Source organism: Prenolepis imparis, unplaced genomic scaffold, assembly GCF_030444845.1.
Source record: "Prenolepis imparis isolate NDT839.2.m4 unplaced genomic scaffold, iyPreImpa1.0 SCAF_11, whole genome shotgun sequence".
NCBI classification, from domain to species: Eukaryota; Metazoa; Arthropoda; class Insecta; order Hymenoptera; family Formicidae; genus Prenolepis; species Prenolepis imparis.
The window spans coordinates 10239047-10254170 of record NW_028141169.1 but is presented as its reverse complement, the minus strand read 5'-3'; the positions used below and the strand labels follow the sequence as shown (position 1 = coordinate 10254170).

Sequence of the window (15124 nt, the reverse complement as noted above, 5' to 3'; positions counted from 1 at the left end):
ATTTTAATATGTTGATCCATGAGCCAACGTGATTTATATCATTGACATTTATTGCTAATATTCAACAGTATATCGGATGCACATTATTATCAGATATATATATATCGGATATTTATAATTTTTTTATTCTCGAGAGAATATTTTTTTTCTGAAATCTGGAAAATAATTTTAATATATTGATCTGTTCCCGGTAGAACTAAAAATGGGAAGGATTTAGTCTCTTTATTCAACTTGTGATAAATCTTTTATTTTATAGTACGTAGATTACGAGTTTTATATAAGTAGCATGTTCGTTATGAAAATAATCACAAAAGTGGATATAAATGCAAGAAATTAAAAAAAAAAGAAGAAAAGACTAATATATTGGTGGATGAAATTGAGCTTGTTGCTTTTAACCCACGCTGATCTCTGCTCGCGTAATTATCTCGATTTAAGATTAAGATTTAAGAATGTCATTTTTACTATACGAAACGCTTATATACCGCACACAGTGGTTTAATACACCTTGCACCTTCTGCAAAATACGTCGCAGCACATCTGCATTTAATTCTCGGCGCCGAGGATATTAGGCGCGCGCGTTACAGTGGAAAAAGATTTTCCTCCTTTTATTCAGAGAGAATGCATCGTAAAGCAGATGCGAAAAATTTCTCGGGTAACTTTTATTCGATGGTGAGAAGATGAGATCGTTTTAATCTCTTAGAAATCATGAAAGAATGAATGCGAAAGTAACGTTATTTTTTTATATGTTTAATTAAACAAATTTTTCTTCGCGCTTTTATTTTACTTCTTTGTTATTCCATGACTTTCAAACGAGTCATAAAGAACGGAAAATATAGACTTGTTACTGTTTGTTTCCTTGAAACGCTGACAAACAGATCGTATGACGACAAAGGCATAAACGGAAGCCAGCGTGTAAAACTAATCGTAGGTGCGAAGTGCAGGCTTTACGAGCGAGATCTGCGTCCAACGACAGGCAGACCGAGAGGGATGAAAGGGAAGGGGGAGGATGGTTCGTGTCGTGGTCACTATGATGGATCAAATAAACGGGCATTTCCATAGCGATTCTGTGTCCAACATAAACACTATCGTTTATCATTCGCGTGCTGCGCCAGCCACTTTCATCTCTATTTCATTTCGCGGTGTCGAGGATCATCGTTTTCAAACAAGATTTATCAGGGAAAGTCTCTTTCGAGAAATGCAATACAATTAATTTCTCAATAAAGTCGTCTTTCCAACTATCATAGTATAAATATAAATTTTTTTAGAAAAATTTATACTTATACTATAGTTGGAATAAAAATAAATATTATTCGCATATATATAAAAAATTAGTTAAAAAAATTTTGAGTTTACAAAGGAAGTGCTTGGAATTAATTTCATTGTTTATGCTTGTTATATTTATACTCGAAAAATTTATATTAAATTTATATTAATAATAAATTATATCATTGCTTAAGAAGGAGAAAGATTGCGATGCATTATTTTGCGTTTCTCTCAGTCGCTTGTGTTTCGATTGTTCTTTTCGCGCACAATGAGTGATAAATACTAGATCGGAGGAAAACGCTGACATGGTATTACGTCGATAAGAACGCAAAAAGCACATGCGAGGATACGCGTAGAAAGGCAGGAAGAGGAATACTTTACGAGCAAGGTCTACCATGAATGACAATCGCTAAGGTAAACCCGGCCTGACCGAGAGGGCAGAGGGTAAAGAACGCCGAGGAGAGGAAGTGGGAGCTCATAAAGGATGATCAGCTCGTAAAGCTGATCACTCCTCGATAACTCCGGAGCACTACGATGGCGGACTTCCACGGTGCCGTCAGTTTTATCTTCGCGGTACAACAGGTTAGCCAGAAAATAAGCAAGGCCGTAACCCTGCAAGACTGTTCCGTTGGAAAAATCTCGGTGACATTCTCGAGACATCTTTTCCGGGTCAATCGATATATATATGCACGCGAAACAACGCGACGTATTTCTGCGAATTGTTATTGCACAATAAGAGCGATATCTATGTATTATCGTGTTCTTCTTCGAGTATATGAAAATAAAAGAATCACCAGGATAGAGAGAGAGAGAAAAGATTGAACGAACATAGACGATTCGTGAAATTTTCTTATTTAATTCTCGTTTAAAATGGCTCGTCGGATAAAAAGCCGGCAGATATTAGAACGCGGTGGCGACGCGAGGTAACCGGAAATACGCGGCCGCTTAAAACTGTCGAGTCACGTACCCGTACGGGGAATTAAATAATGCCTTAGCGCGGTTAGATCGCAGAAAAATGTGTGGCACGTTTGCAATTTTATCTCCTGATTTGTTTACTTACGTTTATTCTCGTATTCCTCCCGGGAGAGAACGTGAATTTATTCAGAAAGACCGGGGGGGGGATGGTCTGGGGGTGTGTACTGGCGAAGGATGAGCGCGGGGAAATAGTAGCGGGAGGGAGATAGGACGAGGAGGGTTTCGAAGGGCGGAGGACGGTGTTAGTCACGAGTTGGAGAAGCAGCCGAAGGCAGGAGCGCGCCTTTGCTCCATTTTTAAAATTCTTTACGACCTCCTTCGATACTCCTCCGCACCCGATTGTAGCGCGGATGAAAGGTCACGTAAACGACAGAGGGAAAGGGCAATTTTTCCTCCCCCTTCCACCCTTCTCTCCACCTTCCTCCTCTTCTATCGCGTCCGTTATCTTTCTTTACGGAGTCGTGGAATGTACACATATCGCGAGAGCGCATTTCCGGCAGACGTTTGTCAGACCATCTTCGTTCTTTATCTCCTCGGCTTATCGCGCGTCGTTATATTTCCCGCTCTGGTTTTCACTTCGATCGTTCCAGCTTTCGCGAAATGCAAATCGTTTCGTGATTCGATTAACTGGCGTTTTAACCCGCATCGCCTTTTATTAACACAAAATGCCCTGTAATTCACATCGCGCTTATAATTAAATTGTTATCACGGTCTGCTTATTACGATTTAACGCATAATTATTTTATTCGCTCCATATATAAATTCTGATTAAAACGTGATTATTACTGTGTAATATTGACTTCCTTGGTCATGTGAAACGCGACACGCCGGCTATTATATGAATGTACTTAAGTACTCGTATCCTTTCGGTAACACCAAAAAAAAAAAAAAAAAAAAAAAAATTTTACGGCACTTTCTCAGCTCGCTTAATGAAAATTCTTGCCATTTAACAATCCTCGCCCCCAGGTAACGCCCAAGACAACGTGCTATCATGCTACGTTTTGTCTTCTCCCCCGTTCCTCGTGTAAGCTACGTCTGCATAACGCTCGTTAAGGTCAACGACCCGTCTTCGCTGAACGCTACGAAGGTGCTCGGCGTGTTGCGAGTAATTGCTGTTGCAGTTACAACGCCGGCGCCGGCGTGAATGCAGTAAACTCGCTTGAAATTACATCAACGCGAGATCCTCCTCGGGGTCGGCAAGTTTCGCCGGTTGGGTCGCGACGCGACGCGGCGCGACGCATCGCGCTTGCCTAACCGTTTTGTATGTCCCGATTCGTGTTGCATCGCTGCAAAATTATCGTCGTGGTCGGCGAGACGACCAAGTTTCGCGGCACGAATCGCGGGACACCTGTGACCCGGGTTTGCGATGCCGCAAACTTCGCCGGATCAAGGTCGCAGCACCCGGGATCTACGTCGATCCCCTGCTGCTCGGTGCATAAAGGCCAGGGAATCGAACTTACGAGCTCGTTATTTAGAATTCAAAGTATGACAAAATATTTTTTACGCTCTCTGTCAATCGAACGAAAATAAAATAAAATAAAAATCTCGTCGACTTGTTCGCGATTCGTCGACTATCGATCGAACCATTTTCGTGACGCGAGGGTGACATTTGTAGCAGCAAGGGGCGACCGCCCCGGAAACATTTATGCAGTCGTCGATTTCCCGACTGGTGTAACACTCTAAAGGAACGTACGCATGCGCAACTTCTATAGCTGATTCACGAATTCGATGATATACATGATTCATGCACGCGTATGCGTTCGCGAGATCTTATGCACTTCTCTCTCTCTCATCCTTTGAATATATCCCTCGGGTTGATACATTGAAATACGCGATTAATCTCTTCTACTCGCTAGATTTTCTTCGAAACTTTTTCAACAATGGCAAAACGCGCAAAGTATTTTGGATATTATTGTTTACTAACAATGTATCAGAAAATTTATACGTGTAATTATGATAAATAAAATTGCGCTATCAATTAATTAGCGATATATGTTTACTTTAAAGCTTAACAACATTGCACCGAACGAATCCTGCAGCTATACAATTGAAGATTACTATCTCGCTGCAATACTAGAGCAATTGGATCGCGCGTGTTGCAAGGGGAGACTGCAACCCCCAAAGGATTTAGTAGAATTAAGAATTATATCATTAGGAGCTAGAAGCGGCTCGACGGTTTGTGTGCAACATTTCAGTCGAAAACGTTCGTTCGCCAAGTCTAATTACGCGTTACCTCGCGCGCAGCAGCTGTACGGCACATTCCGAGATGCAATTTCTGCAAGTTGACCATGTAACAGGTAACTCATTTCGCTGCGATAGAATCGTGTAATTAACTGTAAAACATTACTTTCGTAATTGTGATGCGTTTTGCAAATGCTGCGCAATGTGAATTAAATTGTTCTCGAAAAGGGAACACAACGTGTAAGGGAGTAGAGGTTTTTAAAATATATCTTATTATTTAAAATAGAGAGAAAAAGGGAAAGAGAGAGAGAGAGAGAGAGGGAGAAGTTCTTATGTTATAAAATCTTTCGATATTAAATAAAATGATTGGAGAACACGGCATTGCTTCGCTAAATACACAAAATCAACATCCGGTTATCGATCTCTCAGGCTGCATTACGTTGTATCGGGTTACTTCGGTGCAGTTCCGGCAACATAACTCGAATAGAAGGATATCCGCAAACATCCTGTGGGGAATCGTATTCGAAAGGAACATATCGCCGTAGCCCAATGATATGCCCCAGGCATGCATACGTTCCATCAGCCATGGCGCATATCTCGACGCATTTCGCGCATGGCTGATCATCGCAATAGATAATAATTTATCCGCAATATATCGAAGCCGCGAACCTCGGATGCTGTAACTCGAATGATGCTCGAGCACAAATCGGTTTATGGGGGAACGATGAGAAAATAGACGTTCAATCGAAGATTATTTGGTATTAAAAAATTTAGACGCGAGAAATTTAAAGACGCGCAGAAGCAACAACATTTAAGCTATTTTTATTTAAGCTGTAACGAAATTGATTTAATAATTTGTGTTATAATTTTATCGGAGCGTGCTTCGTCTCGCGTATTATTTTTATATCTGCTGTCGAAATAATATAGTGATTGCGCGACATACGAGGATGCGAAAATTATTGCAAGTGTTTTGAATAAGATATAAAATTATAAAATTTTGAAAATTTCGTCATTTTATTTTTATATAGTTTTCTCTTTCTCTCTCTCTCTCTCTCTTTTAATTTAAATGGCACTTCACGAACAGTGAGCACGAGGGATTTGCTCGTATCTCACGCTGCGTTTGGTGCCATTTCTGCAACGCTAGTAATCGTGACAATGTTCCTGAAACAGAGAGCGATTGCGCGATATTCCTGAAACGGAGTTATGTGTCCATTTGTGTACGTACACGTGGCATCTACAGCGCATCTACGGTACATCTCACGCATAGCCGATCGATACCACGGATATTCCTCGAGGCACGTCGTAATTTGAACATTCGGTGTAGTACGATTTGCGATATAATGTAAGAGAAGACAAGCCAGATGAACAGTTCTGTACTCATGTTCGGTTATCGTATAAAAAACAGCCAACTGTGGGCTGCATTTTTTACTCAAAATCAGTTGAATTAATCAGTCGAATCGTCTGACTATATATGCATGTATATTCGCATGTGATAAATGCTATTTTTAATAATTATTTTATAATTTCTTTACATACGAAATGGATTTCTTTATATGAAATTAATAATAAAATAAAAATAAAAAATATACATAAATACAATTTAATCTAAATAGATTCTCAATTTTTAGTAAATACAAAATTAAATTTTCTGACGAATATTTTTTTATAAAATCCAAAAAGGATGGTGATATTTTAAACATGTACATTTTAAACACGTGCGAACATTTCGAGGAAATAGGAAATTCTTTCTAAGATGGATTCTAATTCTAAGAAAATTATTTTTCTTCTTGGAATTTTCTCACAAAAAAAAAAAAACAAGAGTTTTGGGTAGTTAATATATACAGTTTATATATACACATATCATACTTAAAACGGATATCTCTTTTTATTTCTTTTTAAAAGATTTTCTAATTTATTATCTTAGACTAATTTATTTACTTAACTAAGGAAAGTAAACTATTAAGAGCCAGACGCAGATTCTTTTCACATCTCATGAGAAATCTATTGATTAATTCTATAAACGTATGTATATTATTTCAGTCTTTGGACTGGATCGCTCTATTTATTTATTTAGTATTTATATTTTAATGAAAATATTAATATTTAACAATCTTTTAACTTTTTTTTCTGTCAAATGTGCTAATTAATTTTTAGCAATTTTATTTATATATACATACATGTATATATATATCATAAAATAAAAATTAATTTAACTCACCGATACGATGCGCAGCAACAGAATTGATACACAATGTTGTGAACTGTAAAAAATCAGATATACTCAAATTACAAAACAGTTATTAAATTAATTAATATTTCAAAATTATTGTGTGTAATAAAACATTTTATTTGTTCTTCAAATAGGTACCTACTTAAGAAAATAATTATGTAATTTTTGAAAAAAATATAATTCTTATATAAAAAATTATATACATGTATAATTTTATAAAATAATTATATATGTAATTTTTAAACACTTTATTGCAAATATTTTAAATAAATATTTATATATTTCAATATTGATATTTAAAATTTTTCATATGCACTATATTGCACACACAATAATGTAAAATGCATCACGCGGAGCAATTAATTCACAAATATAAATAATAAATAAATTCTAAATTATGAATATAAACAATAAGTAAATTATAAATGATTTACCTAATAGTTATTCTGCCGTTGCCCGATGCCTCTCCGGGCCTCCTCCTCCTCTCGTATTCATTCTTTGATGCTTTTTCACTTGGACACTCGCGAAAATATCTTATGCACACTAATAAAAACTGAGAAAACGATCGCGCGACACTACTTTGCGTGACACTCCCGATAATTAAACGCATATTTTATTATACCCTGTAACGAAAGAATGTGAAAAGATTGCACAGAGCTTACTTATTGTTAGCGAATTTAAACTAACCTAACCTAACAACGAAAGACCACATTTGTTTAATGAATAGTATACGAATCTCGTTTAAAAACGACGATTATCTCGTGCGAAACGTACGTCGCGGTATTCTTACACACACATCGTACATTGTTTATAGGGAATAAGAATCAATCGCGCAAACTAATTGTAATAATTATAATGATCTCCCGATACTCGACGCGATTGTTGGCTCGCGAATGACAAAGTCACACAAACAGCAACGAGATACATATGCGGAATAATATGATGTATAAATTCCCTCTTTGAATATTGAATGTATTCTATTATACAAAGAGTAAATACTTGCGGAATACTTTGTTCCTTAATTTTCAAATCAATTGTTAATATCTATGACGGTTGTATTACTTGAATCTCGGCGATTTCGTCATGTTGCGTACTTGACTCTCTCTCCGAAAATGATGGACAAAATTTATATTTAAATCGAGAAAAATATCAAAACGCGATGCGAAACACGTTTAAATTCAAACATCATTAAAGAAACGATTATTGCAATAAAACTATAATTCATAATTTCTACCCTTTGTCAGTCAGTTTTTGATTTCTGCTTGAAATATATAAATTGCGTGAAATAAATTGCTTTGATAAATACGTATGTCAACGAAGCTGTTTCGTACGATTTATTATACATTTTAATCAAGAATCGAAGGAAATTATAAATTATCGTGTTTTATCGTTATAAACTGTTTATTTAATACAATGTTTGAATTTACGTATAACTCGTAATGTGTTTTAATTTTTTTGCCGATTTAAGCGTAATTTGTTTGTGATTTTCGAAAACGCGCAGTAAAATTGTAGAAGCAAATGATTTATGCGTATATAATGAGAGACCGTGATTGAAACATCATAATAATTAATTAAAAACTCAAAGAATATAAAATATTTTTTCAGTAGTACGTTAAATATATCATGACGATGAATTAATTCACTCACGATATTCGGCACTCGTTCTTCGTAGCGTAAACATGTGTGGTAACCTTGTCATTCGCGCGGCAAAACTCTAGTGTATAACTAGCGACACAAAGCGCTCTATTACTTTCCCAGACGCGACCGCGAGAAGTATCGATATCGACCGCGAGAAGTATCGAAGCGCGACCGCGAGAAGTATCGAGACGCGACTGCGAGAAGTATCGAGATCACTATAATTAATAGAGTTAACTCACGCGATTGATTTATTCCCCATAAACAATGTACATGTATGTACATTTTACATATCACACATTATGTAAAAATATCGCGATATGTGTATTAGATCGTAATTCTTAAACGAGCGTATACTATCTTATTAATACATATTCGATGACGGATCACGTGACGGATCACGTGACGTATCACGCGTGAACATAGCCGCGCAATTTTAGTTAGGTACTAACCTAGATTTATTTATGTAAGCTTGGGTTCATTAAACGAACTTTGTGCGATCTTTTCGCGTTCTTTTGTCCGTGTATAATTAAAACACGCGTTGCGTACGATTAATTATCGGGAGTGTCGTGCAAAGTAGTGTCGAGTATCGTTTTCTTTTTATTAGTATGTGCATAAGATTGACATTTTTACGAGTACGCGCTAACAGTCGAGGAAAGCGCCGCGCGGTTAGAGATGTTCCACGTCGTCGTATCATGTTTCGAAATCGCGTGAGTTCATTATAATTATTACAATTAGTTTGCGCGATTGGTTCTTATTCTCTATAAACGATATACGATGTGTGTGTAAGAATACCGCGACATACGTTTCGCACGAAATATCGTCGTTTTTAAACGAAATTCGTACACTATTTGTTTAACAAATGTAGTCTTTCGCGTTAAGGTTAGATTCGCTACAAATGAACTCTGTGCGAGCTTTTCACATTCTTTCGTTACAGTGTATAATAAAATATGCGTACGATTAATTATCGGGAGTGTCGCACAAAGTAATATCGCGCGATCGTTTTCTTAGTTTTTGTTAGTGCATAAAATATCGATATTTTCGCGAGTGTGCCCACGAAGGAGTATCAAAGGATGAATAAGAGAGGAGGAGGAGGTCCTGGGAAGCATCGGGCAACGACAGAACAACTATAATGTAAATAATTTATAATTTACTTATTATTTATATTCATAATTTATAATTGATTTATTTATTATTATTTATATTTGTGAATTAATTGCTCACGTAATGCATTTTACGTTATTGTGTAATATATATAAAATATTCTAGATTTTAAATATGTATATCTTGACATATATGTATGTAATATAAATATATAAAATCAAGAATATTTTATATGTATTATATTACACAATAATGTAAAATGCGGAACAATTAATTTTACAAATTAAATATATACATATACTTTGTATATTTTATATATTATATATTTTTATATATTTTATATATTTTATATATTTTAATAAATTTTACATATTTTATAAAATATTAATAATAATAAAATAATAAAAATTAATAAAAAATATTAAAAATATTAAAATATTAATAAAATAAACTATTAATGAAATATTAATAAAATATTAAAAATTTTAGATACATGTAAAAAATATTTTATGTCATGTTTATGATTTACGATGTAATTAATCTAATTAGAGATTATTTGTATAACAGAATTAGATTCTTATTTTTAATATTTTTATTATTTTATATTTTGTAAAACTTTGTATTTATTAAAATTTTTTTAAAAATTATTTAATTTTTTTATTAAGTATTAATTTAAAAAACAAATAAAAATTTAATTGTGCGCAATAATTAGAAATATTTATTAGTGTAGACACTGCTTTATAGTTTGAATATATTTGTTTTTTATAATACTAGAACAACACAAGCGCGAGCTACGCCCCATTTCTCAATTTTATATAAAAAAGAATATTTAAACTTAATTAATATTATTTGACAGAAATTAGCTGATTAAAACGTTAATTTGCTAATTAAATTTTAAAATAAATATATGTTATAAAATTTAAAATAATAATGTTATAAATAATGTTATAATACATTAAACTCGAATTGTATTTTTTGACAGAAATCAGCTGATAACTGCCAAAAATATTAATCGAGTTTAAAGAATTATGACATATTATTTAAAACATTATTTTAACTTTTATAACATAATATTATTTTAAAAATTAAGTAGCACACACACACACAAATTAATGCTTAATCAACTGATTTCTGTCAAAAAATATTAATAAAGCGTTAATTTGCTAATTAAAATTTAAAATAATAATATGCTATAAAAATTAAAATAGTAATATGTTGTAAATAATATGTCATAATTCTTTAAATTTGATTAATATTTTTGACAGTTATCAGCTGATTTCTGTCAAAAAATATTAATTGCAGATAAGGCATTATAATATATTGTTTACAACATATTACTATTTCACATTTTTAAACAAATTATTATTTAAAAATTTAATTAGCAAATTAACGCTTTATTAATATTTGTTGATAGAAATCAGATGATTCAAATATTAATTTGTTAATTAAATTTTAAAATAATAGTATGTAATAAAAATTATAAAATAATATGTTTAAATAAAATGTTATAGTACTTTAAACTTGATTAATATTATTTGACAGTTATATCAGCTGATTTCTGTCAAAAATATTAATCGAGTTTTAAGAATTATGACATATTATTTAAAACACATTATTTTTTTAATTTTTATAACATATTTTTATTTTAAATTTAAATAACAAATTAACACCTTATTAATATTTTTTGACAAAAATTAGCTGATTGTAAAGTTAATTTGCTAATTAATTTATAAAATAATATGTTATAAAAATTAAAATAATAATGTTTTAAATAATATGTCATACATAATTCTTTAAACTCGATTAATATTTTTGACTGTTATCAGCTGATTTCTGTCAAAAAAATATAATTTGAGTTTAATGTATTATAACATATTATTTATCATTATTATTTTAATTTTTATAACATATTTTTATTTTAAAATTTAATTAACAAATTCTGATTCTGTCAAAAAATATTAATCAAATTTAAACAAACTTTATATTAAAATATTCTTTTTTATATAAAATCGAGGAATGGCGCGCACGTAGAGCTGTGTTGTTCTAGTCCTTTTCTAAAAATGACATATTAATTAGATTTTCGCTTTTCTATGCCTTTTTTAGAAAAGGATATATACGTGCATATATATTTATATATAGGTACAATGTATGATATTGTTTATATATGAAATTATGTCTTCAATACAAGGAGACAAATTTGTATAAATAATGATTAAATATCTATATCTCTCATGAAAATTGTGTTAGCAAGCTAAAACTCGAAATTATTTCGTACATATAAAATTATTTCATACATAAAATCTAATTATTCCCTGTATTATCATTTCGTAAGCGTACATTCGGCATTCTTCGGCATCCGCCACGCGTTTGCTGCGTTAGTGCATTCCGTATATCGATCGAACAGAATTAATTCGTACGGCGGAATCCGTACCGATCTTGTACGATAACTGTAATTCATTAGCGGCTCGAACCGGAAGTTCGATGCCCGAGGCGGCGCATAATTCGAGCTTACCTCGTCTTGCGTTACCTCGCGACGTGCCATTTTGTACGCCGGTAACGCGAGTCGCGATGCACAGACAACAATGACAATGCTTCTCGACGACAATCCGGGGATTGATTACGCATGATTAGCGTGGCGGTGCGTTACGCGCCACTTGTGTCGCGAGATTACAACGTGCCAATTATTGCGCGCTCGTTTTACAGTACTATTATTACGACCCTCGCTTTGAGTCCGAGATTACTAGGCTTAGATTCTCAATAGGCCGATGATCGGGGCTCATCAGCTATATATGGGATCTAGAACTAGTATGCACACGGCAAGCGTACCAAATCATATGGTGCATCTCAAATTGAATGCACTTATTTGAAGTAATAATTGCGCGCAAGAAATAAAAGTATACGCATTTATCAAATGATCATATTTACTGTATTCTCACACATTTAGCAATGTAATATAAATTTTAATAAATTATGATATAGAAAATATTTTATTCGCACATAACATGCATATATTGCATATATACACATACAAGGATGCATAAAAATAAAATACTAGTTAAGCCTTGAAAAATATTTTAAGTCGATATCTCTTATGACGAATATTCTTGAAATGGAGGAAAAGGAATAGCATATCGATACAAAAAAAATGTAATTCACACGCGATGCAGTAGGTTTCATTATGTAATGCAGATCGGGAGAAAACTCGTTATCGCGCATTCTTATAACGCACGTACGACGCACATCGCGATAAGAATAAAGTGTATGGGCCCCGCATGAATTATCTGTCTCGCGTGCTTTCTCAGTTTCTTCGGGGATAGGACAAGATCGATAGATGCCACTTCGTCCCGAGGATCGATACCGTGACCGCGATAAGATGACGGCGCCGATAGAATATCGCTTTTGATAGATTAGCCGACCTCTGCCGTTCGATGCGCCTTTGTTACCCCACGCGATCTAACGAGACGCGCGTCTTTGAGCGTTTCTGCAGCGAAACGGTTGAAAGCTCTGCTCGTTATCAGCGAAATGAGATGGTTAATGCGATCGAACGTAAATCGAGAAACGAGAGGCTCTTATGATCCACTTCCACGCGTAATAACGCGCCTTTTGAATCAGTCAAGAACTATATTACATCGCGGAGAGAGAGATGCATAAGAAACGGAAGTCATAATTGAAGGAGAAGATTCCTGTATGCGCGAACTTTTTACTTACCGCGATCTTTACTATAGCGCAATATCTTATTCATTTTAATGTAAGTGGCTTTTGATAGACTTGACAACTGCGAGATATGATGGTACTTTGAAGAACAGAGACGCGATTTTTCGTCAAGTGACTACTCGCGCGAGCTAATCCGTTGTTTCCATCCGAAAGATCCGCGACGGGAACGCGTGAATAAGTATATAATAAGGTGGAGAGACGGAGAAGCCCCTCGTATCCCCGTCTCATAAATTGCTGCTTATCTCGCGTAACGTGATCCACACAGGGCCATTATCATGCTAATTCACGATTACCTGACCTCCGTTTGCGCGCACCTCCGACCCTGCCGTTACTATCTGGCTGCACCTGGTTATGTTAAATTGGGATTGATGCCGCGACCGTGATCCAGGCCGCCTACGATATACCATTAAATTGGCACTCTCAAATTCAACGTTCAATTAAACGCCCGGATGCGTTTCCTATCTATTATTAATTAGATGCGTGGATACGCGTGCACGTAGCTTGAATCTTTGATAGCGTGAATCTTTTTTTAAAACCACCTTGTTAATTTTAATACAATCGTATTCTGTGCTGTTGCTATCACGTTGACTTTTTTTCCTCTTTACATTCGCTAAAGTAAAATATAATATAATATAAAATTTGAATGTACTTAAAATATTCTCTAATTTTGCCTTATTTTTTTCGTTTAACCCTTTTATGATGGCAGATAAAAAGAATTGCACAGAAAAATTATTTGAACATTAAATTTGAACGCGTTTATTACGTATAATCTTTCCTTAAAAGTGTGTTATCGCTGCTAATCACCGTCCCCACAAAGGTTTTATAAATTTTTATGCACTAACCGCTAATTTAAAGACTTACTGTAGTGTTACAACGTTCAAAGAGAAAAAGATTAAAGAGAAGAAAAAAAATGTCTACAAATTCTCAAAGTTGCTGTTAAAATCTCTAATATCTCTCTCATAAAAATATATATAGTTCATAAAAAAAAAAGTTTTTCTCCCTAATGAATAAGGATTTTTGACATGGGAAGATTAAATCAAAATTCAACGCGTAATTCAAAGCTGCCGAGATACAAAGCGGTTAATCAAAATGCGAGAGCACGGTTACTCCCGTATTCTTACGTCGTTCGTCACCGGCGTTCATTTGCTGTTAATTAAGTGGATAATTAATATGGTTGCGCTCTCTCTTTCTCTACGTTCCGAAAATCTAGGATCCTCATAAAGCTGCAAAAATATCGCAATTAGTCCGTTGAGGCAAGACCGCGTTGTTGCAACCAAGGGAAAGTATACGACCGGGATTGAATCAACCGGAAAAAGCTACGAGCAATTCCCGACGTTTGTTTTGTACATGTTTTTCGCACGGGCTAATTCCTTCAATTGATTAATAAATATCTTTGCTACAAAACCTTCCATTATTTTGCTGCAAAAACTTCTCTCCTCATTTCTCTTCAGTTATACTATCGTCGAAGTATCATTTCCAAACAAAAACTGTTATTAGGATACGTTTGTTTTCATCTTCTTTATTTTATCTTTATATATGTCTAATTGTTACAGTAATTATATACTTATATATATATAATATATATCTAATAATATATACATATATTATATATATAAAAGAAAAAAATTAAACATATGATATTACAAAATTACACAAGAGAATATAATATATACATTACGCACATCTACATATACATCTTCTCTTGTGTATATTATCATGCACAAAATTTTGTAGTGATATAATCACCAAAACATGTACTGCATGTAATTTCACTACATATAAATTCTGAATAGCTCCGAACTATGCGTGTCATTGATTATTAATTAATCACATAATTGGTAAAACTATATTGTTGAAGTTATCGATATATCCAACGGAGCATGATCCACGCGCATAATGTGCGGTCGACCGACCGATATCAAATCAGCCTGACGATTTGTACGGGGTTCCTCGTGCGTAGTATTGATTCATGCATCGGTTGAAATTACGTGGGCATCGTGACATGGAAAATGAGATATTATT

General features: G+C 34.1%; 2 protein-coding genes across 2 annotated transcripts in view; both read left to right on the top strand.

Moving 5' to 3' along the window:
- Nucleotides 1–15124, top strand: part of Mib1 (E3 ubiquitin-protein ligase mind bomb 1) — a 369810-nt gene that overhangs the window by 182453 nt on the left and 172233 nt on the right. The gene's annotated exons all lie outside the window — the stretch shown is intronic.
- Nucleotides 1362–4570, top strand: LOC145942433 (uncharacterized). Its single transcript, XM_083049149.1, has 2 exons — nucleotides 1362–1845; nucleotides 4246–4570. Exons 1-2 carry the CDS (start codon nucleotides 1798–1800, stop codon nucleotides 4522–4524), a joined length of 327 nt encoding a protein of 108 aa, XP_082905275.1. The 5' UTR covers nucleotides 1362–1797; the 3' UTR covers nucleotides 4525–4570.

What these genes read in the sequence shown, in the direction of transcription:
- LOC145942433 (XM_083049149.1), top strand. Translation starts at nt 1,798, where the DNA reads ATGGCGGACTTCCACGGTGCCGTCAGTTTTATCTTCGCGGTACAACAG. An exon ending in TTATCTTCGCGGTACAACAG is followed by an intron (nt 1,846 to 4,245) that starts GTTAGCCAGAAA and finishes TTTACTTTAAAG; the next exon opens with CTTAACAACATTGCACCGAA.